At 36.3% G+C, this 27,293-nt stretch overlaps 1 protein-coding gene across 2 annotated transcripts in view; it reads right to left on the minus strand.

Moving 5' to 3' along the window:
• Positions 1–1,882: 1,882 nt before the first annotated feature.
• Positions 1,883–27,293, minus strand: part of LOC137394836 (mitochondrial potassium channel ATP-binding subunit-like) — a 35,357-nt gene continuing 9,946 nt past the window's right edge. The window contains exons 9-18 of one of the 2 annotated variants that reach the window (XR_010978390.1): positions 24,963–25,060; positions 23,358–23,463; positions 23,090–23,162; positions 20,898–21,020; positions 18,440–18,512; positions 17,237–17,370; positions 13,505–13,576; positions 8,644–8,719; positions 6,619–6,766; positions 1,883–2,112 (exon numbers count right to left, since the gene is read on the minus strand). Coding sequence is in view for 1 of the 2 variants with exons in the window: in XM_068081609.1 (XP_067937710.1) it covers positions 2,038–2,112; positions 6,619–6,766; positions 8,541–8,719; positions 13,505–13,576; positions 17,237–17,370; positions 18,440–18,512; positions 20,898–21,020; positions 23,090–23,162; positions 23,358–23,463; positions 24,963–25,060 (1,081 nt within the window). In the remaining variant the exon portion in view is untranslated. Of the gene's footprint in view, positions 2,113–6,618; positions 6,767–8,540; positions 8,720–13,504; positions 13,577–17,236; positions 17,371–18,439; positions 18,513–20,897; positions 21,021–23,089; positions 23,163–23,357; positions 23,464–24,962; positions 25,061–27,293 lie in introns of both variants that reach the window. The other variant, XM_068081609.1, reaches the window with a different exon arrangement.

Genomic DNA, 27,293 nt, shown 5'->3' on the forward strand with positions numbered 1-27,293 from the left:
ATATGTTTAACAATATTTTCTGCTGATCAATTGATTGATTTATTACTTATAAAAAGTTTAAATATAGTTCAATCAATGACAAAATGGTTTGTGTTAAATTATGTATAATAAGTATAGTGCTTGGTTAGCATAGCCATTCATTTCTTATGGCACATATTGTTATTGGCAATGTTTATTATCATTGCCTTGCTATCCAGCATTGTCACAGTGTTTCTAGGTGATTCATAGCTTGCAGTTGGCCAGTTGTTCTCCGTGTTGACACTCGATATAGTTACGAAACAAATATTGCTGGTGTAAATAAGACAGAGTGCTTTGTTAGATTAATACTTTAGCACTCTAGTACTGAGGGGTCAGCTCTGCTGCAATCATGATAGCTATATCCTAAATAAATATTGAGAGATAAAAATGATGCAACTCAAGGTACTGCCTAGAAGGAAGAGATCAGGTGCAGCACTCTTCATAGTTCTTCTTCAGTTATTCTAAGAAACAACTTCTTTATAGTTTACATTTACAGTTATATTGAGAAATCAACTTATTTTTCACTTGCAAGCATCTTTGCTTTGTGGTGTAAGTTGCAGTGTTTGAGGTAATGTTATCACCCAACCTAGTACACTTTTTACAGCCAAGCAAGGTATCGGACTGGCCGGCCACCAGATATATTCTCAATAATTCATTGGATACTTTCTTTATTCAACAATAAGATGTTTCCATAGATTGCCTTGCTAAGAAGTTGCTTTCTCATGGCAAGCTTAACCGCTTATGCCATGCTGTTTGCAGGTTGCTCTTTCCTATCAAGTTGAACTCCAAGCAACAAGTTTTTTCCAAAAGAAAACAGGAGCCTGCAGAACAGCAGCACAATGGTCAAGAATACATCAACATCTTGACCAATGGAAAAAATTGTCTATTTTATCAATTTTCAACCAGCCTTTTGTAATTTTGAGTTAACTCTATTTCTACCGAAAACCAATGTGAATATACACCAGACTTCATTTTTCAAATGCAAATGTAAGAGCTTTCTTGGAAAAATGCCATTTTAAAAGTTATCTTTTAATTGCTCGTTTTAGAAATTGTTAGCAACTCTTCTGCTTTCTGTCAGTTATTTTGAAAATGGCCTTTTGTGTAGCATGCAGAGAGAAACAAAGAGGTGTGATAGATTTCTCTTATCTAAGGGATAAACCCCTGTAAACACCAATAGACAACTTCATCATGTCAATTTCGATACCACTATCGAGTACAACAGGTAAGTTGTAGAAGTTGTATCCATAGAACTATGGTCGATGCAAATAATGCTGGCCAAAGTAATATTGAAGACGTCAAACAGGAAGTGGTAGGTCTTCGTTTGGTATAACTTCTGACAAAATGGCAGTATCTGATCAGCCTATAAGGTTGGATTAGCAATTTCTCCTCAGCTGCTATATATTGAGGAAGACAAAGTGAAATATTAAATTCATAACCTGTACAATTTGAGCAGCAAGTTGGGGCATCATTTACTACTGTCTGTGCTTGGATGAAAGCTGTCTTTTAGCTTCAGTGCCTCACTTATCAACAGCCCTCATATGCTGCTGTTTTTGAATCTTCGTAATGCAATGTAGAACTGACCTCTATCGTAGGTGTACACTTAAAATATATCCAAACTAGAACATTTCATATTTTCTAGGAAAATGTAATAAGAAAATTTTTTTTCAAAGGGTCCTCAGCTAAACAGGATTGAATCAATGAGACAAATGACTACTACCATTGCTAACCCCTGATACAAAATGGAATTTGTTTCTATGTTTGCATTTGAAATTACTGTTTACTGAATTTCTATAAAGTAGCAAGGCATCCAGCACAAATAACAAACTGTGAATGATTTACTTGCCTCAACTATAGAAAATAGGCTAAACAAATTCATCTTTATTTCAGTGATGGAATTGACAATAAAAAAAACTACAACCTCCCATGACAAACTGCAATAAAAAGCAAAAGTACATGCTGATAGATAAAGTGATTGTATAAAAAATAAGCAGTAGGAAAAGACAAGCTTTAGCCCAGGCATCAAGAATACTGCTGGTTAGTTATAAGTTTCCAATAAGCTCCCTTCTTCTTGCTAAGAGTTTCGTGGTCCCCAATCTACAGCATAAATGTGTTTGGTTTACTTTGTTTCAAGCATCTGTGCTGTATATCTCTGCTTTACAACAGGAAATCAATAGCCTTATGGTATTATATGACTTTTTATCTATGGTCAGTTTACAACAAGAAAGCCCAATTCTGTTCACGGGTTAACAGTAGGGCTATGTGTTGTGATTGGTCAACCCTCCTTCCCTGTAGTCACGTAACTATTCACTATACTTTAATACTACAAACTCATTTAAATGTTATAGTCAAAAATTTTATGAATAAAATCTGATAGGCCTCTGACTTGTGTAAATTTCTAAGATGAATGATTGACGTCGGTGGTAGTGTACCGGGTGGCGAACGTTGTGGGTTTGAATACCATTTGACGCAATCTTTTCCCCAACATCCAACCGTGGCCTTGGACGAACCGACGGATGCAGCTCTTATTATAGTAAAGATTATTTTATTTCCTGGTTTACATTTTAACCATAAATATAGGACCTGTATCAACTCGGTCCTAGATTGATCATCCTAGATCGATCATCCTAGGACCTAGAATACAAATACTCACAATATAGCTCACAAATACTCCTTCAGCTCTGATAAATTTAGAGTAGCAAGCATATTAAAGGAAGTGTGGCACAAAAGTTTTAACAAGGGTAAAAGTAAACGAAACATGATAAATTTGCCTCCCTTATTCTGCCCTTTGTGTGATGGGATATTGAGAGACTTCCAACTGCTGACAGCACAACATTTTGCATATGCGTAAATAGCATAAAAAATTTTTGAAAATAAAAACAAGTAGTAGAAATTTAAAATATATCGTAAAAAAGATAAAAAACACATCAATTGAGTTATGTTAAACTTCATTTAGTGTATGTTAGATTCTTCAGTTAGACCAGATATTTCCATCACTCACTCTATCATTGAACTTGCTTATTGTTGGGCCTACATTTCTGTTCATGTGTTTCAAAAATGCAGCTTATTTTCTCACCAAACCCCAGGTATGAAATTACCTGTCAACCTACAGATTAATCTGCGTGAGAGAGAGCGAGCGAGAGGGCGAGAGAGAAAGAGAGAACGAGACAGAGAGAGCAAGAGAGAGAGGGCGAGAGAGAGAGGGCGAGAGCGAGAAAGAGCGAGACAGAGAGAGCGAGAGGGTGAGAAAGAGGGTGAGAGAGAGAGGGAGAAAGAGCGAGGGAGAGAGAGCAATGTTAGATTGGATCCCATGTCACTATTGAAGCTTTTGTGAGAATTGAGCCCACCGTACTGTTTGCTAGTCAGGAGCTCTACGTCTCTAGGCTATGGCTGCACGATGATAAATAGCAATTTATAGCAATTATAATATTTTAGAGTTTACATATAAGTTAAGTTTTACATTTAATTTTTAACATATTTTAATATATGGAATTTAAGCATTTATCATTACTTTAATGAATTTAATGAAATACTATGTATTCTTATATTTGCCCCAACAAATGATGGTTTTGAAATACCAATTATATATTAAAAAGTATTAATTTCCTATGTCAAAGTTTGATTATATATTATATCATTTTCAATACACATTTGCAATTATTAAATTCTATTTTGTCATTGTACATGTGTATGTGTGTGCGTGTGTAAATGTGTGGGTGTGAGTGTGTAAATGTGTGGGTGTGGATGTGTGTGGGTGTGTGTGTATGTGTGTGTGGGTTAGTCTGCGTAAATGCTATGCATTTCTACATTATTTGACTGATTTTACTGAGCAACGACCAAAATGCTTCTTGGCATTATTGAGTTGGTTTGTACTAAATCACAAGCACTGAGCAAAAATATGGTTTCTAACGTTGGTTCATCGGTTCTGATCTTCAAAATATACATTTTTTTCAATATACACTAAGTCGTATCATTATCCTTCAGAATGGACATATATCCTGTATCTTATAAGGACTATGATATATGTATACAATATACATAGTTTTATAGGAGCTGGCAAACAAACCCACTTTGCTAATTGTGTCCCTCAAAATGCTGTATAATTCATTCAGCCTACGCCCTTGCAGTACAGTCTCCTAAAATACAGTGTTTCTCAACCCTTCGACCTATGTTTATTTGAGTAGCACTGTGTATAAGCTTACTAAAGTAACCAATTGCATACAGTAAAAAGGGACTACCTAACTGTCAATTTATGAGAGGGTTCTGTAGCATAGTTGTTTGTCACTTCTCTTGTTCATTTGATTATGTGTAGACTTGTAGTAACACCTTACCATAGGCTTTGTAGGTGTATAAACAGCGTAGATAACCTTTGTTACATTTGTGGTGAGGTTACTTTTTCTGCGCAGAAGAGGAATATTACAGCCTTAGTGAAAAAAAGCCTGCCATCTATATTTTGGCTGCCAGGTAGGGGGACCGAAACAGGAGCTCGGCTACTCACACATGTTGTTATACATGTGCTACTAATATTAGCCAATGACTTGCAAAAAGTGAGCATCCATGCCATTTGCCATTCTAATGGTATGGAGGAAACTCCCCATTACTCCGATGACTGTTACTTGTGTTGAGGTTCCAGTCACAAAAGATTTGTCGAAGAGTAAACTTCGAGATATACAACACCCTGACATTTCATCAGCCGGGTGACCAATACCCCATAACAATGATCTACCAGTTTCGGAGCCACCTAAAGAATTCAAAAGATACTGACAGTGAGTATTCTGCCACACATACAACAGCAAAAGAAATGCCTGAGGATTCTACTCTATTACATGCTGAATCTTGTGAGCCATACAGAATGACTGAAATGACCTGGTTAGAGATCTGGATTTCCTTAAAGCTAACTTGCTTGGACCAAGACTTCATCAGCAAAACCTTTTGGCAGCACATGTATCAGTCTCCAGCTTCGATGCCAGGCAAAAATATATTGTCCTACTTTTTAGGAAGGAAGTCAACTTTGTATTTTGCCATGATGTAGCTGGATGGAAGCTCTTGAAATTGACTATGATCCAAAGAAGTGGTGTCCCTTCGTTGATTCATCTAAGGCAAATTTAAAAGCAGGTATTCACCTTCTATTCCTGGTGGCATGTTGTATGAATGATGGAAAAATTTGATAACATGCTAACACTGTTAGCATGCATTGAGTATGACCAACATGAATGGCTGATACGCGATGCCCTAAAGTTGGTGGGACTTTTGCTTGCTCTTCAGAGTAAATACATCACGTACTGCTGTTTTTTAATGCGAATGAGATAGCCGGGATAGAACTGCTCACTACATCAGACACAACTGGCCAAAACGTCAGCTGGTGTGTCCCAAAAGCCAAAATGTTTTGCATAAAGCTTTCTTGAATTCCTGAAAAAAATCTTCCAAATCATGCTTGGCTTGATGAAAACTTTGTTAAAGAAAAAGCCAATGTCTGCCTTCCTATAGCTCGGTAAGGAGTTTCCAAAACTGAGTGAGGCAGAGATAAAGGAAGGTGTGCTCAACAGCCCACAGATTCGAGAGCGTCTACTTGTTGAAGAGTTTCATAGCTTACTTCAAACAGAAAAGAAGACAGTATTAGAGTCTTCCAGGACAGGAGTCACAGACTTACAGGAACAACGAGCAGAAAACTATGAAGAACTTGTGGAGAAGTTGCTTTCCACCAATGCTAAGCTAGGCTGCAACATGCCTCAAAAAATAAACTTTCTTTCACTTCCATTTGCGCTTTTTTTAGACAACTTTGGGTCAATAAGTGGGAACATGGTATGAACATGGCAAAAATTGTAACCAGGATATCGTAGCGGTGGAAAAGAGGTAACAAGGTAAGTCGAGGTAGCGCTTGTTTGCAGACTTTCACTGAACATTGAGGAGAGATGCACCAACAAGCGAGTGTAAAAGATAGGCAAAAACTAATAATCAGGACGCAATACAAACACTTTATTTTTGTATTAGCGTGCCTCTGATAAACAGTAATGGCTGCCTACTTGTGTCATGACCTGTATTTGAGGCTTATTATGCGACTAAGTTTCATCATAACACCCGTATTTTTAAAATTATTATACCTGGAAAATGAGAGCCAATCAGCACTTTTATGGTTACACGTATATTTGGATTCAGGAAAACTTGGTAAGATATAGCTAATTTAGCTCCAAAAAAAAAATTTTTTTTAAATTTGTTACCCAGTCTTTCATTCAAACATCACACGCAAACGCTCAGTGCCTTCTGCCAAGTCTCCAAAAACATTTTATTGCAAACCTCCCTATGTTTCCTGAGAACTAGTCTCTCAAAAATCCGCCTGCAGGCTGTCTGCATTGAAAATGAACGAAATTCCCAGAAATGATTTTGCTGCTAGTTTGCAATAAATGGCAAGTTGTTAGTAATGTAACATCACTTACTAGTGTAATAACTTAGATAGAAGGACAAAAAGATATTGTTGTGCCAGGTTGATAAAATTCTTGTGACACCTTTTCTTCACACAACTTTGGTATTGCTGAGTGCATGAGCAGCCATTCAATGCGAGCTAATCTCCCACCCACCACTATATGATGAAATGTATGTAAATACCTCTACAACGCGCCCATTGTCGATCACAGCTATAGAATCAGCAGACTTGATGGTACTAAGTCTATGAGCTATCACCAAGACTGTGCGGCCTTTAACAGCTCGATCCAATGCTTCCTGTATGACTCTCTCTGACTCCGCATCCAATGCACTATACAACAGATAAGAGTTATACAGCAGATAAGAACTATACAGCGGATAAGAATACTAACTGAAACTAGGAGAATTAAACTAAAAATGTTAATAAGAAATAAAATAGTGTCAATAATATGGGTACAACTGTAGAAGTACACACTCTAAAAACCTATCATAGACAAAAACTGGTGGGAAAATGTGAATGCATGTAACAGTCAGCTGCAACGATACGTTGCAGTCAAAGTTGGCTAGTCAAAAATGTCAAAGATAGCAATAGTAGGTATTTGAAACCTTTCAAAGTGCCCTTTCATAAAAAATATAACTGGTAAATGCAGGTTTCTCTACATTCTAATGAAAATATGTGAAACACAGAGTAACGAAAGCAAAGCTTCAACAACTCTATGTAAAATGACAAAATTAAACACGGTATTATCCGAAAAATAAAAGAAACATGATCTACCTGTTATACTTTGAACCTTATTTTTCCTTTGCCAAAACAACTGGCTGTGTTTTCTAGGAATGTGCCATTGAATACTCGTTAGTACATAAATCTACTCATCCTAATAGTAATACGACCCTTCAAATGTGGATCAATACAAATTTCTACAGGGAGTAAGTAGACCATTATATTTATGTTGCTTCTGCTATACATTCAAATTGACATGACAAACACATCCAGATATTGCAAACACCGGCGTGCGAGTCGAGGTCTAAAGTTTGGTTTGAAAATCCTGGTTTTAAAATGTACCTGTCACTTAACTGCTAATAGTTCAGCCGGCATCAGAGGCGGGCGACGGCATCAGAGGCGGGCGACGGCATCAAAGGCGGGCGACGGCATCAAAGGCGGGCGACGCGTAGCTGAAGAAATGACATTTAAAAATGCAATCAGCAAAAATACCCATTTTTTGTGCTATCGGCTATATGACACTTACAAAAGAAAAAGAACAAGAGAAGGCGGTGCTAATTGTTGGACAGGAAGTAATTCAATAGACATTAACTGATTCATGGATGATGACAATGTTTACATGAGCCGCAAGTCATCGATGTGGTTTATTGACCTTACTTGAACCCAGGTTAATCTGTTATTGTGAAACTATTGTTTTTACATTCGATGTATATATATATTCTGGTAGAATTGCAAATAAATCAGTTAGTCAGCATACACCTGAGAAGATGTGGCACGAAAAACAGCACTTCACCATCGTATTGGCCCGTCTAGCCAATAGAACGAAACTGCCACCTCTGATAATAAATATTTAACAGAAACGCAATACCGAAAGACAGATTTCTGTCAGGAACTATGACTCGCATACAAGAACCAGGATGGATGGACGATAGTAGATGTATCAAATGGATTACTGAAGTGTAGGCTTGTGGGCGAATACTAAGTAAAAAGCATTAAATTCTAAAAAACACTTTGTTCTAGAAAAGAATCCTAGCGATGACAATATCAATGGTGAAGAATGGAACTTTGTGTTTGATCCATCATCCATGATACATCATCATGTTGAGTAGGATTACTAGTATTTTACTATTCTATAAATAAATTCCTTTAAGTCATATCATGTAATTCTGATTTCCGACGGTTTTTTGAAGTTAAATTTTACTATAATTTGTGCCATGGAAAACATAACCGCAGTATAAATCGAAGATGCATTTTAAAGCTCGAAATTGGGTGTCAAATTTTTGAGTTATACGCCAGAATTTATGGTATATAATAATTAGGCTCCTTTCTCAGATAGCAAAATGATGACAGATTAGCAAATCAAATAAAGAAAGGGCCATAATACCTTGTAGCCTCATCTAATATCATAATAGAGGGATTTTTGAGAAGAGCTCGAGCTATAGCTATCCTCTGCTTCTGCCCACCAGAAACAGTTACACCTCGCTCACCCAGGACTGTGTCATATCCTGAGGGAAACTTAGTTATAAAGTCATGAGCGTTGGCTAGAATGGCAGCTTCCTTCACCTGAGAAAAAATATAAAAATATGTTGAAATAAATCTAATTCAATAAATATAGAATGATATATAAATTTATTAAATATACAACTATATATAAATTAAATAAATATAGAAATATATGTATATATAAATTATTTCTAGTAAAAATTAGGCTATAAGAAATGAATATAAATTAAATAAATATATTAATTAAATAGTATATAAATTAATTAGTATATAATAAAATTAAAATATAAATAAAATAAAATTACATAAATTAAATAGGATATATAAACTAAATAAATATAGAAATACATATATTAAAGAAATATATAACAATATATATGTTAAGTAAATATAGAAATATATAAATTAAATAAAAAATATAAATTACATTTATAAATATAAATTAAGTAACAGTATAAATTACATGATTATAAATTAAATACATATACAGTGGATCTGGCCATATGATATTTATTTGTTCCGATGTTACAATCATACGGCGAAAATGTTGTATAGAGGGGTATAGAAACTCATAGTAACTATTCAATGCAAACACCCCCTGGTAAAAAAACCCTTTTCTCAATTGCACACACTAAATGATGTATTAATTAAAACTCTATTAACTCTATGAAACATGATGCTTTTGCTTGTTTTTGTGAACTTGCATTTCTGGTTTTCCGTAAGGTTCAATTGCTACATCGGTAAATGCTAATACTTTCCACGCGGACAATTGTATTATTTCGAGTAGGAATAGCCTCTACATTCTCTTTCCATTCAGTCAGACAAAGTACCAGACACAGACATTCCGATATCTCATTTTTACATTTGTACCGGTATTGAGAGGTACCAGTATCTTCGTATCCAAAGTTTTGATGGATAGCTTCTGGTGGAAACAGTAACCTTTTTAATATAGGCACACCCTTCTATGCACAAATTTTTATTATTAATTTTGCATATTTAGGATTTTTATTTTGTTTTCTATCTGAGAAACTTGAGAAGTTGCCCTTGACTAATCTGGTGTTGTTAGCGATAAAAATAGTCTCCACCATTGGTGCTCAAACTGGCTGACTATGAATGATCTTGAAAAATTATACAAAAAACTCGTATAGTCTCTGACCTTGGTTTTCATTGACAAAATAATATATGCGCTTACAAAAGAGCCATATATACAATGGTCCCTAGCCATACGATTTTAATTCACTTCAGTTCTGGCATGGTAAGGTGAAAGTCTCGTATAGAGGCGTCTTAAAACCCATAGTACTTATCTAATGAAAATACCCCTGGTAAAAAACATCAAAATTTCATATACCTACTGTACATATTCAAAATTAGTGACAAAATAGTATGTTAACCTTAGTAACTATAGTTATTACAGTAACTATAGTGCATCTAGTGGTTATGATCTGCAATACATTATAATGTAACATTACAATGTACTACATGTAGAGAGTTCTCACCTTCAAGACAGACGTGTAACATAAACTTTGAATTCAACTTATATGAATTTAGCTTACAAAACACACGCTTAAAGCTAAGTTTTAGTATGAATTTTACTGAAATAAACTTTAAATTTGTCATCGTCTAAAATTTTATCAGTTTCCAGTTTTCAGTTTTTATCGGTTTACAGTTTCGTTTTTACTATAACTTATAACGAATAATGCTGAACATAGAGAGAGAGAGAGCGAGCATCATATCTAATTCAGACATTGTGAGAGAGATTTCCATAAATAGCATATCGGCATTTTCGTTATTCCGACATATTCAGCACACCGACTGCCAAATTTGAATTTCGAAAGAAATGTCGTATGGTAAAAACAGTGTTGAATGGCGGGGGACAAAAAAATATCGTATTCCACTTCATAAGGCGAAAAAACTGTATAACAGGGACATTGTAATCTGGGTGCGCACTGTACATGTACATATATATTTTTAGTAATCTCATAACATTAAAATAAACGCATGAAGTAAAGCTACATAAAAAACTTATAACTTAAAAAGTACATTAACAATCAATAAAAAACATTTTTAGAGTTAGTTTATCCAGATATCCGGATAAGTGCGGAGGTAGACGCAGTGATAGAGATAGGTGGTATAACTTATTCCAACTTATGCAAAATTCAGTTTAAACTAACAGAGTTTATATTTCTATGTTATATTTTTAACTTTTACTCATTACTGAACTTTCACTCATGACACTATCAGGTTGTTCGAATGTCAGAAATTACTTCAGATGTAGAATCCAGTACAGTAATTGCGCAACCACATATTCTCTGCGCTGTATCGACACACCTGATGATCTCTCATGGTGAATTGGACTGACAAGGTACTAGTATTTCTACATGTAAAAGAGATAACCCTATACATCGGTTTCTCTCCCAAGTCCAGCAAGAATTAGGGCTATTCACTAGCATATTTTAGGGACATCTACTGTATGAGGTTCTCATTATTCAAATCAAATTTGAGAACTTGCTCCGATTTGACACTTTACGTTTTTATGTTGTACAAATCAAAAACTTTGCAAGAATTGTCTATGTTATGTGGAATTTATGTTATAGGTTTACGTTATCGGAGCATTTATTGTATTTAGCCATACAATGTACTTTACAGACTTTGTTGAAAAACTTTGTACATTGAGGCTATTGTTGAAGTCCTTATCCTTGGCAGTAAGTTTATCTGTTTACCATCTGCACTTGAAACCCTCACTAATGGACTGACAGAAATATAGCTAATTTCTCATCTTGTGACTAAAAAGTTGGGCTACATAAAGTCGGCCCTTCTCTCATAGAGACAGCACCTGCACCGCACAGAGATAAATACCATTATCAAATAATTCCTAGCGATAGACACAGCTTAGATGTCAAAATACAAACTTATGCAGTCCCTGGTAAGATGAAAAGTCAACAAATAGTGGCTAATGATAACCTAGCTGTCAAACGCATGATGTCTGTCGCTTTATTATGCAACATGTGCTATAAAAAATAGAGGTTTTTGTAAAAAACGTGTCCTGTTGTTTATATAAAAAGCAAATTCACACTTTTAAAAAAGCTTATATCTATAATGTAATTTGTATGAGTTGTTGCCAATAACCGAATCTCTTACCAGACTACGTAAACTGAATAACTAGTCCTAAACATGGGACAAATGCTGTAGTTCAAGGATATTATGAGAAATCAAATGCGATGAAAAGGATTCAATCTTGATCAGGCTATTATCACCTTTGTGACAGTCCGTTTCGTAAATCAAGGGAAAACAATCCAAGGCTCACCAGTAAGCTTTCAGAAACCTTGCACGCTTGAAAAATGAAGTAAAAATTTGATACTATTAACTATCCTTGTCCAGTTGTTATTCATTGTTATTAGAGCCGATTTTAATATTTCTGTATTTATTACACGATTATTTAGTACTATGGTCGGTGAAGTATAGTCAAACCTCGACATAGGAAGTTGAAACATTCAGATATTTGCTTTGTATGTCAAAACCATTACTTACATCTTGGGAAAAATATTCTTATAAAAATACAATTTTTAATTCGTTCCAGGGCAAAAAAGCATTAGCAAATACTCCTAATTATATAAAGGAGTTAGAATAAACTGCAAAAATATGTTGAAACTAAAAGTGTAAAATCTACATTAAAATAGTAATAAAAAGAAGTTTTGCTTATCTAAAGGCATGTGAACAAAGTGTAAGTCGCACAATGCATAAGTTCAGGGGTGGAGTAAGTGACAGAAATACACACTGTAACTTACTCTAACTTACACTAAATATAATTTAAGATTTATATTTTATATATTTTATATTTAAAGTTTTAATTTATAACATAGTACTTACATACTTACATACTTACTTTACACGTTTTATTATTTTTATTTATAACAAACTTTACAACTTTTATACACCAAACCGTTATGCCTCAAGGAATCTTGGACATTATATGTTGAAAATTGGTTCATAAGGTAAGTCGAGACAAAACAAATATTTGTTTAGTTTTACGCTCAATATAAAAATGTGGAAACTGAGGGTGAACCTGTCATTTTAAACTTTCAACTGTCATTTTAAACACAATCATCACAACATGTTGCAATTTTACCTTCTATAATTTTGTGTGTACTGTTTTACTACGAGCAATCAGAGACGTTTATAACAGTTCACAAAAATTATCGTTTTTGTTTCCTTTCGGTATGATAATAATTTTATCATTTCGTTCATTCAGCAAAGTTTGCAGTGCCATGATTTTTTAAACTAAAGTAATTATGCATGAATAACAAAGTTTTAAAAATCAACAATTTAATAAAAAAGGTATACCATAGTAATTCATACCTTCCAATATTATAACTAAGTGACAGTCAGCAGAAATGCAAATTAGGTCAAATGAAACCTTTTAATTATGCAGTTTAAAAAGACTCATAACTGCAAAATTGAAGATTCAACCAAAAACTCTACTGGTTGTTAATCATGATGATAAGAAAGTTTGTGTTTTAATTAGTAAAATAATATTAGTAGGAAACGCCAGCCCATTCTTATGAAAGCATATACATGTACATATATTTTTAATAGTATATATTGTTTTTTATTCTCACACTAAGACTGAAGTTGTCCACTCCTATGGAATTAAGCATTAGCAGTCTAGTAGTAAAAACCGTTTAACCACCATCATTTACACACAAGCAGCAAGATAAAATTATGATTATGAGATTCTTTTGGAAATCCATAATTCCTAAAATGGAAGGATAACTACCAATCTGAGAAACAAATAGGGATGTTACGGGGACAAGCAATATAGACTATCAAGAACCTTTGTTTGCCTACCTCGGCATCGGATGCTCCTGGTTTACCATATCTTATATTCTCGAGAACCGATGTGGCGAACAGAACTGGCTCCTAAAGTAGACATCACAAGAAACCTTCACAAAATGAACCCAGATTTATACAGAATATTACCCGTGTTATAGAATGATCACATATCGAAGGTCTCACTAGTAGTGGCATGCGACTGTGAAGTTGCTATACAGCTGGTTAAAGTCAATACCTGTGGGTGCAAACACTCCTATGTAGCTAGTTGAGAGTGCTTGAAGCCAATTATGTTCACAAACTAGTTAATTGTACAGGGTAATTTAAGCAGGATTTCTAGTTTCAACTAGTTCTTTGAAGATGATTCACAGTTAAGAGTTCAGGAGTAATCAGTTTTTAAAGCTTTTGTTCTGAAAGGTATGAGAAGTCAAGGTCGAAATCACAACATCTGGCCTTTGGTACAGAGCAACTAACATTACATCTGGCCTTTGGTAGAGAGCAAATATGACTAATCTGGCCTGTGGTACAGAGCAAATATCACTACATCTGGCCTTCGGTACAGAGCAAATAGCGGAGTAGAACGACGCGGATTGCTCGTTGGATTTTCAGAGCCATTTTCAATTGGGCCTGGGCTTGCGTCTACATCACATGACTGTGGTTGATCAGATAGATCAGTTTGAATGAGCAACCCTAACTTTGACTCATCAAACACAATGTCGCGAAGCACCACTACTGTGTCAGTGGTGGAGTTGTACAGCCTATACCCCTTGCTTCTGACACTATATCCAATACAGATCATGCGCTCGGCTTTTACATAAAGTTTGCTTCTTAGCTGATTTGGAATATGGGCAAATGCTGCGCATCCAAACACCCTAAGGTGACTAATGTCAGGCCTGTGCTTGTACCACAACTCATAAGGAGTTTTACTAGTTGCCTTAGTGGGTAATCTATTTTCAACATAAGCAGCATTAGCAATGGCCTCTGCCCAGAAACACTTTGGCAGCCTCGCTTGCGCTACCATAGCCTAAGCAGATTCACATATGGTTCGGTTATAGCGCTCCGCTACCCCCATTTTGCTCAGCCGAGTACCGCACAGTAAGCTGCTGGAGAATGTCACACGACAAGAGATAGTTTTCAAAATCTTTCCAATATATTCACCACCAATATCACGATGTAAAATCTTGATACTCTGGCCAGCCTGATTGCTAGCAAAGGCCTGAAATTCCTTCAACTTAGAAAATACCTCAGATTTTTCACGCATGAAATAGAGGAAAGCATGTCTAGTATAGTCGTCAATAAAAGAAACAAAATACTGGCTACCACCAATGGATTTGGTTTTCATCGAGCCACACACATCAGTATGTACTATTTCTAGTCACCTACTAGACTTAACGATACCATCTTTAGGAAAAGGTTTCCTAGACATTTTTCCCAAAATACAGGGTTCATACACATCTATTTTGACAATAGACAAATCTGCTCCTATCACTAAGTCGCTAGCATTTGCCATGACAGATACACTTGCATGCCCTAAGCGTTTATGCCATAACTCTGAAGCTACAGAAACATGTTCTTTATTGAAACATGTGTCTAGATAATAGAGTTTGTCAATCAAAGTTCTGGTGGCTCTGACCCAGCCACTCTTGTTCTTCAGCCAACAGCAAGAGTGGCCGAATTGCACGATAAAACTATGAGATGCTGCTGAATGCACGGAGAACAGGCTCACCTTCATTGCAGGGACGAGGAGTACATCATGCATAGTATTTGGTTTAGACTTGGTACGACTTACTGCGGTGTAGACCTCCACCTTACCAATGCCGACTGCATCCAGCTGATGGCCGTCTCCAAGGCTTACCTTCCAAGGCTTTCCAAACTCTGCAAACTCTTTAAAGATACTCCTGTTAAATGTCATGTGACTCATGGCTCCAGAGTCGATGAGCCACTTGCATGTCTTACTGTCAGTAGCGTTAGTGTTTTGTATGGTGAACGCTGAGTCAGAGCTGCTCTCAGCTTGATCATCTGCAGCCTGCTTTGCACTGATTTTTGTCGATGAGCATAACCACCAACGTTCGATTTCAGTTCTGGGCAGTCCGATCTCAGATGATACAGACTCCCACATCCGTAGCACTTCCTGTCGCGGTTCTGTCATTTGTTTTTGAGTTGCCTACCAACTCTTAGCAGAGTCTGGTAATGATAACCTTGAGCTTTCAAGTGATTTTTCGTCCTGACGTTGCGCTTCATTTAGTATTGCCTGTTGTACATACCCCATTGAAAGGCATGTATCCACTCTAGCCTCCAGTGCTGTCACTAGTGTCGAAAAGTTTTTTGGAAGACTTCCCAGTAGAGTCACGATTGGATCTTCTTCAGATATTACAGCATTTACTGCTGCAAGCTTATCAGTTAATTTTTTCATAAACTTTAAAAGCTGCTCCACAGAGGAGCTCTCTTTCATTAACGCTCGAAAGTATTGTTTTTTGAGGAATAGTTTGTTTGCTAAAGTAGCCCGTACAAAATGTTTTTGTAGGATGTCCCACACTTCTTTTGGCTTATCACCGGTAGTGATTAAATATAGCAGATCATCGCCTACCGAGAGCACCATCAGCGATATAGCCTGATTAGTCTTTTTCACAAAGGTTGCTTTGGCTGTTGCTTCTGTCGGTTCTTCAGCAGACCCATCCACTAATTCCCATAGCTCCTTAGCTATCAACAGGTGTCTTAGTTTAAACTTCCATGTGCTGTAATTGTTCTTGTCAGCTTGTCCAAACTTAACTTTGCTTCACCAGTCGCCATGCTTGATGCAGTTCAGTAATAAATAGTCAAGTAGTAAACTTAATAAGCCACTATGACTGGGCTCATAACCTGTTGGATATATCTTCTCAGGTGTATGCTGACTAACTGATTTATTTGCAATTCTACCAGAATATATTATATACATGTACATTGGATGTAAAAACAATAGTTTCTCAATAACGGATCAACCTGGGTTCAATTAAGGTCAAGAAACCACATTGATGACTTGTGGCTCGTGTAAACATTGTCATCATCTGTGAATCAGTTAATGTCCATTGAAATACTTCCTGTCCAACAGAATTAATATTATAAACTAAGCATTCTTTGAAGAGCAAAAATTTCATAATTCTGTGCGTTTTCATGTATCAAAGGATGCTTATGAAGGAGAAATCTTCAAAGCATAAAAATGCAGAAATCATATAAAACTGACCTCTCATCAGAGACTTTGGTCACGCAGCTGACCAAAGGTTGAGAATTAAAGTTCAACTTTCTAGAGACAGAAATTACTCTGAGATACAAGCGGCTGCTCCAACTTGCCAGAGATTGAATATAATACTGTGACTGATATATACAACTTGAGTTACATTATAAGAATCATCAAAAAACAACATGATTGCTTGTTTTCAGCTGAATTATTATACAGATGCTTTCATAAATGCTATAAGCCTGAAATGTTTATTATATTCATGCTGAAAATATATATTAGTACTTTTAAAAACGCATTGAAAATATAAATACCAAAAAATAATGGAAAAAATTTCATATTACGAAATATGGCCAACTGCATAGTTGAAAAAGCACAAATTTGGGTGCATTATCAATGGCTAGCATTAAGAAATTGTTAATAAAATGTTCAACATGACGATTTTGATTCTGTTTCATTGTTTTGCTACAATTACAGATTTAAGAACTTCATATTAGTAATATCATGCTTCAGCAGCAATGATAGAGAGCACTTACCTGACTAATAAAACCTATGCATCTGCCACGAAGCCACTTGGGACTGCAGTCCCGTATATTCACCCCGTCTATGGTTATCTCCCCACCATCAACATCATAGAAACGTTCTAGTAACTGTGCTATTGTGCTCTTGCCTACACATAATACATAACTTGAGCGCTCATTGTGTGTCATATCCTTTGAGCACAAATATTTTACAGTAAAAATGAAAGCGTCATAGTTGTACATCCCTTGAAGATATAAAGCAGAGGAAGACAAACCTTCATATAAAAGCGTAGAAAAGCTGCTTAATTTTTGTATGCTAAAAATCAGCGACTTTAAAAATGGAAGAACTGAACTGAAAAGCTCTGGAAGAACTGAAGGTTAACGCAGCGTGTTATAACTTTACACACAAAATAATTATATATAATTTATCTGGTAGCTAAAAAGAACTCTTGGGTTACCTGAACTAGACACTGAAAACGTCACAAGAAGGCTGAGCAAAAACAACACGATTATATAAAATACCACATAAAAAGGTCATTTTTTAATGTTGAAGGTGGACGAACTAAAAGCTGGTTCACACCATATCACCGTTTTTTGGCGTTGATGCCACAATACTTCTGTGATCGTCGATGATAACCATGTTCTCACTATCACAAACCTATCTGCGTTTGCAACAGGAAATACTCCGTGATGTAGTGTTTTCATTTATCTTTTTAAATTTTCGGAAAAACCTCTTTGTTTTCGCGTGCTGAAATCAAAAACTCATCCCGCAGCAACTATCATAAACGGATATGAATAAATCATGCTATCAGCGACCGTGAATTACCATCGCCGAAATGGTTCACATTAGAAAGGCGGTCGTCGATGCTTGGCGATGTATCGGAGAAGTTTGACATCTGCAAACTTTCTCGACGTGTCCGTGATGCTTCGTTGATGCCATCGGTTTACGTTTCACATTATCGACGATTAACGCCGAACGGAAAACGCTGACTAACGACGATATAGTGTGAACCAGTCTTAAATAACTATCCAAGGGGCTGAGCTGCCTAAATACTGATATGCCATGGCAAGAAAGCAAATTAAATTGAAGATTGCATATCACTTCTGTTACACATCATTATTCTTGTTTTCATATTGTGATTCATGCGATAAGAGAACTTCCTACTTGCTAAAGATTGATTTAGCAATGTTGGGGCTGATAAAGCATGCGCAACTGACCTCCACCGGACAGACCAACCAGTGCGGTTACTTCTCCACCAGGAATAGTTAGGCATAGATTTTCCATAATGACCTGTAAACAACCAATAAAGACTATGCTACTCCAATATTACATGCACACTTTGAGAGAACAAAATGGAAATGTGAATACTACCATGGGATCAACTAGTATTTTTGTGACAAGGCATGCCTGCTCTAGGCCAACTAACAGATCTAGGTCATGTCGGTATTTACAAAAATATTATATGTATGTACAAAGCCATTATTAAATCTTAAGCCATATGAAGGACAAAAGTTATTCTGGTTACCTATATACATATATATAAATCTCAGTATCTGTCTGCCTAGTTACAGCGATAAAGTTTTAGTAACAAAATATCTGCTTTGCAAAATTCTGATTTCAGAACCTCCAGCTCTGGAGGAATCGAGCTGATCCATTGACTATGGTGCTAACTGAGCACAGTGATTAATAATGGTGTAGATATTCATTACATCAGTTGAAATATGCATAACATAATGTAAAACTGCATCACACGTAACGATTAGCAGCTGGCCTCACTATGTGAATAGCCTCCCTGTTTATAAGCTGCTACCACATAGTGTGGAAACAGCTTATGAACAGTTGCAGGGAATATAGTGTAAAGGTAATGTAGTAGGTAAGGTAATGTTTATAAGTCATCTTTTTTATTACCTGTGCAATGCAGGGAATTCATCTAGTAAGTCAATTAGCCTTAGTTTGTTTGCTCTTGTAATTGTTTTCTAAAGAAGCATCACAAAAAATATTTATGATTATATAGCACATTTTAGTCTTATAACTACATATACACGCATTCTTTATTAAACACATATTCTTTAATATGCATTCAATATATTTTGAAATACTATTTTACACATATTTTAAATATATATTTCTATATTTTTCGACAATTGTAGGACTGGATAAATCAATTTTATCATTAGGAGCTCCACTAAGGTATTGTATGTCTCGCACATAAGCCCAGCGCTCATATAAGCCGACCCTAGAAAAACAGCCCTGAAATCAGCAATTGATAGGAACTCGCATGTAAGCCGACCCTATAAATCAAAACACGCCGTACGCTATTATCAAAGCCAAAGGTTGCGAAGGAGCAGCTGATTTCTGATTGGTGAGTAGTTGTCTAATGAAATGGGACATGATGTTGTCTTCCCAATGAAAAGAAACAATCCTCTGATTGCGTTAAGCCAATTGAAAACATGTTTGCAACTCGCGCTGACCTTAGTTTCACTTTGAAAAAAAGCACATTTTTATAGCTACCGTAAAACCTTTATTTGAGTGCTATTTCTATTTGACAGCCCCTCTCGGGAAAAGGTTAAAAATAGAACACCATGGCGTTCAAGTAGAGGTTTTACGATATTTTTTCTTTGCGATGATCAGACGTATTACAATTATGTAGGTTTCACAAAATGTATATGAATAAACTTGAGATGATCATCTATTGAGCAATTTATAGTAGTAAAGACTAGTGTTGGGCACGAGTACTTCCTAGCCAATGGGTTTTTCATGTATCGAGTTTGTTGATACAGGTTTTATGTCTAAAATTTCCAAATATCAGACATACATTAAAATTTACCATGCAATTACAATTCTATTCAATTTATTTATTATGTTTTACTATTTTCTATCGACCGATATTCGTTCTCACAGCGTTAACAGACAGGTAGCTAAACAGTGCTTAGAGCGCAGGGCGCAATAAACCGAGTTTTTGTCCACTCTGCTCGAAGAATTCGTGTATCGAAACCCGAACTCGCAAGTCAAAACCCGAGCCCGCAAGATCGAAACACTCAAATTTTTATCACCCAAGACTCAAGAGAAGATAAATCTGCGAGTTCAACGAGTTTTATTACCTGTGCCCAGCACTAGTAAAGACAGTGAGTAGTTATTTTTAATAGTAATAATAATGCTGTAAGCTATAGTAATAGTAGTAACTGGTCTAACCCGAAACATGCTTAACTTGTCAACCACAGATAGTATGATGAGGACAAAATAAGTGTCTGAACTCATTCTGCAGCACATTTGTGGCCTTTTTATGGCATCAGATGATATATGTAAAATTTTATGCTAAATAATTTGGTTAATTGTTATGACAACTTATTGCACCAATGTCAATAAATTACTTGGTTTCACTGAATATTTAAATTGTCTCAATAAAAAAATTAATTGGTAGCGAAAGAGTTAATGATAGTGGTAACCATTCTTGTTGTTTTACTTACATTAACAAAGTTGAATTGAATGTAGGTTTGAGTTGTTGCTGAAATTAAGTTAGCACAATGTCATTTCATTTGCTTTTGATCAGAAATACGTTGGACTCCTAGTTGGGCAAATTTATTTGCATTCAAGAATTAGCTTATACAAGGAGATATATGGTAGATGTTTAGACAACCAAAGAGCTTTACAAGAATATTTCTACAGTTGAACTACCTGGTCCTTTCTTGTTGGATAAGAAAATTGTACATTCCTGAACTCCACTTTGCCATGTAAGGAATGGTAGGGTATCGTCTGCCCGACATCAGCAGTAGACAGTGATGGCTTCAGCTTCATATACTACCGACACATACGTAATAAAAACCATGATTATAGTGACATAGCATGGTTTTATGGCAAAGCGAGACAACTCCCACTCTCAACTTTTGAGACTCACAAGAACTAATCTTGAAGCAAGGCAGCATGGTTAGAGCTGATAGTAAGGAGCTGCCTGTTACATCATTTGCGCTAGTTGAAAATGAGTGACTAAGTAAATCACTTTATGAGGTTTTGAGGTGACTCAGTGGTTAGTATGAAATGGACCTGAACCGAGAGTGACAAACTGACAGGACATACAGTCAAACATGGATAACTCGAACTTCAAGAGACCGAGCAAAAGTGTTCGAATTATCAGAGCGTTCAAGTTATCAGAGCACTGTCACAAGTCCATATATTTACTTATTTATTAGTAGATACATGTACATATACAAACTATAATATAAATCAAAAGCACAAATGGCTTGTTTCAAATTAAATGCTTCTAATGTAAAGTTTAAAACGTTTTTATGAAAAAGTATAGAGATTTTTCTATCACTTGAGATTGGTTTGTTGTTTGAGGTGATGTTATTGCCAGGACGTTTTTCAGATTGACATTGGCAAAACTTGATCGTTGTTGAAATGCTCAAAAGAAAAGACATTTTTTTCTTTTGGGGTTTTACCCACGATCAATTTTGCCGTTTTTTCTTGAAGTTTATGCAAAGATTATCTTACTTTACCTGGGATTCGTTAAGAGCAACACTCCGAGGCAGTTCAATTAGAAGTTTTACGAGGTTTTACGTACATTCTATATCACTCACGTTTTTTTAATAGATACTTATTGAATGTACACACGTATTCTGTGTTTAGGTCAAACGATGAATAGTTTTTTGTAGCTCAGACAACGTTAAAGTTTAATTACAACAATTTTTAAGACGTTTTAAACATTCAACATTCCGACATTGATTCAACACGGAATCAACGTCGGAAAACTATTCATCACGGGCTAGCCGGGTCACGCACTCAAGGAATTTCGCCACGCACATACAAAACAAAAACAACATGCGATTTTTGTTTTGTATGTGCGTGGCGAAAATCCTTGCGCGCGTGACCCGGCTAGCCCGTGCTACTCATCGTATAGCAGTATAAATCAAATTTCACCAAACCTTTAGAAAAGTCGTTGACAAAAATATTTTGCCGATGGTGGTAATAACGACGCTTATGAATTACGAAAAGATGAAGTTTACCTCTATGGCTTTGAATAAAGTGATTTTCTAAAGCGATAACAACCGTTTCGGTAGCCGTTGGGCAAAAAAACAGTTCGAATTAACAGTGTTGAGTTCGAGTTATCTATAGCAATTTATCATTACATGGGAACGGACCAAAGGAAATGTTCGAATTAACCATGTGTTCGAGCTATCCGTGGACGAGTTATCCATGTTTGACTGTATTGGCAAGCGCTAAGCCTAAAGTATTTTCTAGGAACTGTGAAGATGTCTGCTTTTATATATGCCAATATGTATAAAAATAGAAATAAAACTAATTTATTGCTAAATATCCATTAAATATTATGGTCTCAGCCAAAATGGGAAAACTGTGGTTGTTCAGATATTAGCCATACAAAGACTAGCTATAAATATGCCCAAGGATCAAGAATATTTAGTCCCATTCAAACCACAAAAACCTGGCATATAGATTAAGAGTCAAAAAACCTGCAATGGACTTTTCTATTATATAATACGTGTTACAGAATAGTGTGGGATGCAACAGAACAGATTTGTACACCCAAAACACGAGCAACAAACAACGTTCCAAAATTATCATTTTCTTTTTATATAATTATTATTATTATTTGTTGCGCAAACCTTGAGGCTCTTAAATGTCTAATCTAAAACATAAAATTGAAAACAGCTTTTCTAACCAAGACCTCAATATAAATATATCCAACTCTGAAAGATTTAGACTGAAGGAATAAGGAAGCAGCTCTAAATGCAATTTGCAAAATAATAATTGCACTCTGCTGCTTGAAATTCATTTTATTTAATTTTAGGTCAATTCTCCAAACTTAATTTTCTATTTATTATGAAATAACACTACAAGAACTGACAACTCACCTCAAACACCCTCGATCCTGATGACATGCCACGAATAGCCAAACCATAGAGAAGAGAGAGCTGTCCTAAAGATCTGAATATTAACAAAAACACATATAAATAGATATTAAAGCTACCAGACAGCATTTCAAACCATGTTCAAAATATTCAAATTGAAAAGAGAATTTTCTAAGAACTCTTTTATCGAGCTGCCTGCAGAGTTATCAAAAATGACGCATTCATATTTACGATGAGTGAAGCTCACTCATCTGATGAGATGATAACTCACTTCTGAATAGTCTGGGTAGAGACGAGGAAAGACATAAGATCACCTGCACTCAGCCTATTGTCAGCCATTAGAGCTCCTCCAGCCACCAACACTCCAAGGACCATGCCTACAGACAGATTTCACACTACAGAGTAAAGATGTTCGAACTAGACTACACAGCTAACGGTATGGAGCTATCTGATTCTCTCATTGTAGTCAGTAAGCCACCTCCAATTATTGTTCAGTTCCGCTCCAGTTGCATGGATATACACTGTGTTGGTTGTGGATTATAGAGTTGAAGGTGCTGAACAACATGTCAGGTAGTAACTCACTGCAAACCGGCACATTCACTCAGAATTAACAATTTTTTAAGGAACTAAAATTGAGGAGTTGCCCTCTCTTGCCAGACGAATTTGTACTCGACAAGCAACTCTTTCTATGCGTATAGTGAAAGGTTGACTTGAATAAAATTCACATTAAAGTTATTTGGTATCAAAAGATTCACCATGTCTTACTCTGTTGTGTTGTAGGTGCCAAATATGTGGAAATGTGATTAAAAGCTCTTAAAAGCTCAAAAACGAAGCCGCTGTAGATTGGAATCTCTTTATTTCGATGACGTAGCCATGAAATTTGGTTATTGTCTTGTCACGTGATGTTCTCACATGAATTGAAAGGCCAATAAAAAGCTCTATATAAAACTTATCGTAGCACTAGATTATGACAAACACTTCGGGTTTTACTGAAGACCCCGTATGAAACATAGATGCTCGCTACTTTACAGTTTTGTTTTGGTCTAATCGGCAAGTTGTAATCTGATCATTTGACCCAATACTTCGCAAATAATTTCTGCAGCACTTTTCGATTATCACAAGTGACCAACAGGCTCGTCATGATTATCAGACAATGATATGTACTCCTTCAAGCTAAGGCTAAAAAATTAAACGAATTTTTACGGTAAGTTATAGGATATCACTGCTAAAAGTGACAGCATGACGATGACGATAAAACAGACGCGTAAGAACAATAGACATGGTTTTATTGAATGCGTGAAGTATATTTGTGAAAACATTTCGACGAGTAAGGTTGCATGAAAGTGTAAACAGAAACCATCTCTCACAGCTACGTCACATTTGAGCCGCTTTGGAAAGAGAATCCAAACTACGGCGGTCTCGTGTGGCTGCGATTTTCTTTTCGTTTTTGAGCTTTTAGGAGCTTGTAATCACCTTTCCACATATTTTGCACCTACAACACAACAGAGTAAGACATGGTGAATCTTTTCTTATCAAATAACTGTAATGTGAATTTTGTTGCAAGTCAACCTTTAAATGAATACCTCTTAGATTTGATACAGTAGAAAAAGCTAAAATATGATCTAAGAAGACAAATACAATCAATAGGAACATTCCAGATTGAATTAGCACAGTGCCAGCTCAAAACCCGGTGACACAAAAATGATGGCATTCAAAATGCTGCCATCACATTGTTGAGTAGTGACTGCTTAGCCAACCCAGACAGCAGTTGTGTTTCCGGTGCAAGTGCCCACCAACATCCATGCGCACACTGTTTGTAAAAAAATCAAAAAACTGAACAAGCCAGTCTGAGAAATGCAAAGTTGGCAGATCCTACCATTAAGACAGATGTTGGTAGCTCCTTGAAACAATCCAATAGCGTATCCGAGACGTTGATTCAATTGGCATGATTGATCAATTTCTTTGTTGAATAACCTGCAGTGAGATAAACCAAGTGACAAAGAGTGACAGGTGACAAATGACAGAGAGTGACAGGTAACAAATGGCAGAGAGTGACAGGTGACAAGTGACAGAGAGATACGTAATGCTGCACAGTCTCTGACAACAATACAGCCTTCAGTTTCAAATATTCATAGCTGCAGACACAACCAAATGCAGCCTCAGTTCCTCCATAGCCGTAGTTTCAACTCCATGAAGCCCCAGTCACAAATATTCATAGCCACAGATACAACCACTTGTAGCCTTAGTTTCAACTCCTTGTAGCCGTAGTTTCAACTACATATAGCCCCAGTTCAAAATCTGAATAGCGACATATTCAATTATTTGTAGCCCCTATTTCAAACCCCTGAAGATGTTGATTTGTATCTAGTTACTTACAGCTCATTATACTAACAATAGGCAGTTTGAAAATGCATGTCCAGAAAATATGAAAATTTCACCGGAGAAGAACATTTTCATCTTCACATTTGATCTACAACTAAAATACAAGTAAATTTATATCTTCCCATTCGTTAACTAAAACAGTTTATTCACAGAGACCTACACAGTTTATATATTAATTAATCACTTTTGGAGGAACAAAGGCAGCTCATATGGAATGAGAGATGCAGAGAGACAGAGAGAGAGGTAGACTTTAGCAAAAGTCTTCATTAACACTCACAAGCTAAATTAAACCTTTACTAAATGAAGAAGGAAATTCATTAGATTACATACCAGAGCGAAGGACAAATCACGCGGATGGATTACATGATGTATAGAAGAAGAGTTTTTAGGAAGGTTGGAGATTGCAAGGTGGTTGTGGGAGAAAGGGTAGCCTGTCAACATTGCATGGTAGTGTGTAAGTTAGCATGGCAGGGAGTGAAATGAAGAAAGAGAGAGGTGATGGAAGTGAGAGTGAAATGGTAGAAGCTGAAGGAAGTGGAACGCCAGGAAGAGTTTAGAAAGGAAGTAAGAAGGGAAGTAAAGAACACTGATAAGTTACTAGATGTGTGGTAATCTACAGAGGAAATGTTGAGGAAAGTAGGAGAAAAATTGCTTGGAATGACATCAGGCAAAAATAAAGATGGACAAGAGATGTAGTGGTAAAATGTGGAAGTGCAAGAAAGCATCAACGAGAAGAGTGATGCCAAAAAGAGCTAGAACATTATGCGAGATGGGGCCACCAGGAAAAAGCACCAAAAAAGTAAAAGGAAGGCAAAAAGAGCAGTGGACAAAGTAAAAATGTAGGTGTAGGTCTATGAAAAACTTTATGACAAACTGGAGACGAGGTAAAGTGAGAAGGATTTGTACAGGCTGGCTAAGCAGAAAGACTAAGAGACAGGAGCAGAGGCTAAGAGCAGGAAGAGACATCCAGCAGGTCAGGGTATTGAAAGATGTAGAAGAAAATGTCCTGTCAGATGCAGAGGAAGCAATGGGAGGCTGGAAGAAGTACTTTGAGAAACTGCTGAATGAGGAGAACAGTAGGGATAGGAGAACAGAGAAAGTAAAAATTGTGAGCAAGTGGAAAAAATCAGCAAGAAGGAAATGAGGACAGCATTGCAGTTGACGAAGGGAGGAAAAGCAGTTGGGCCAGACATCCTACCAGCTGAAGTGTGGAAGTGTTTCGGAGAATTTGAGGTGAAGTGTTTGACTAGGTTGTTCAATCTGATTCTGAAGGAAGAAAAGATGCCCAAAGGAAGAAAGGATGCCAGAAGAATGGACGAACAGTAGACTTGTGCCCGTATACAAAAACAAAGGTGAGGCCCAGTGCAGTCGAAACTTTGACGGATAACTTTGATGAGCCATAGTATGAAATTGTGGATCGAGTGGTGAAAAAAAGACGAATCAAAAGTGGAGATGTTTGAACAACAGTGTGGGTTTATGCCTGGAAGGAGCACGATTGATGCTACATTGTCCTTGCGAAGATTGATGGAGGAGTATAAGGACAGAGTGAGCTGCATTGCGTGTTCATAGATCTAGAAAAAGCATATGATGGAGTGTCAAGGGAAGAGATGTGGCAATGTTTGAGATAGTCAGGAGTGCCTGAACAGTATGTAAGGGACAAGAGATGTATGAGGGATGCGTGACAATAGTGAGGCGTGCAGTTGGAGTAATGGAGTGCTTCCAAGTGAAGGCAAGATTGCATCAAGGTTCTGCGTTAAGTCTATTCCTGTTTGCAATGCTGATGGACGTGATGACAAAAGTGATTCAACAGAAGTCACAACGGAAC

Source organism: Watersipora subatra, chromosome 1 (assembly GCF_963576615.1).
Source record: "Watersipora subatra chromosome 1, tzWatSuba1.1, whole genome shotgun sequence".
NCBI classification, from domain to species: Eukaryota; Metazoa; Bryozoa; class Gymnolaemata; order Cheilostomatida; family Watersiporidae; genus Watersipora; species Watersipora subatra.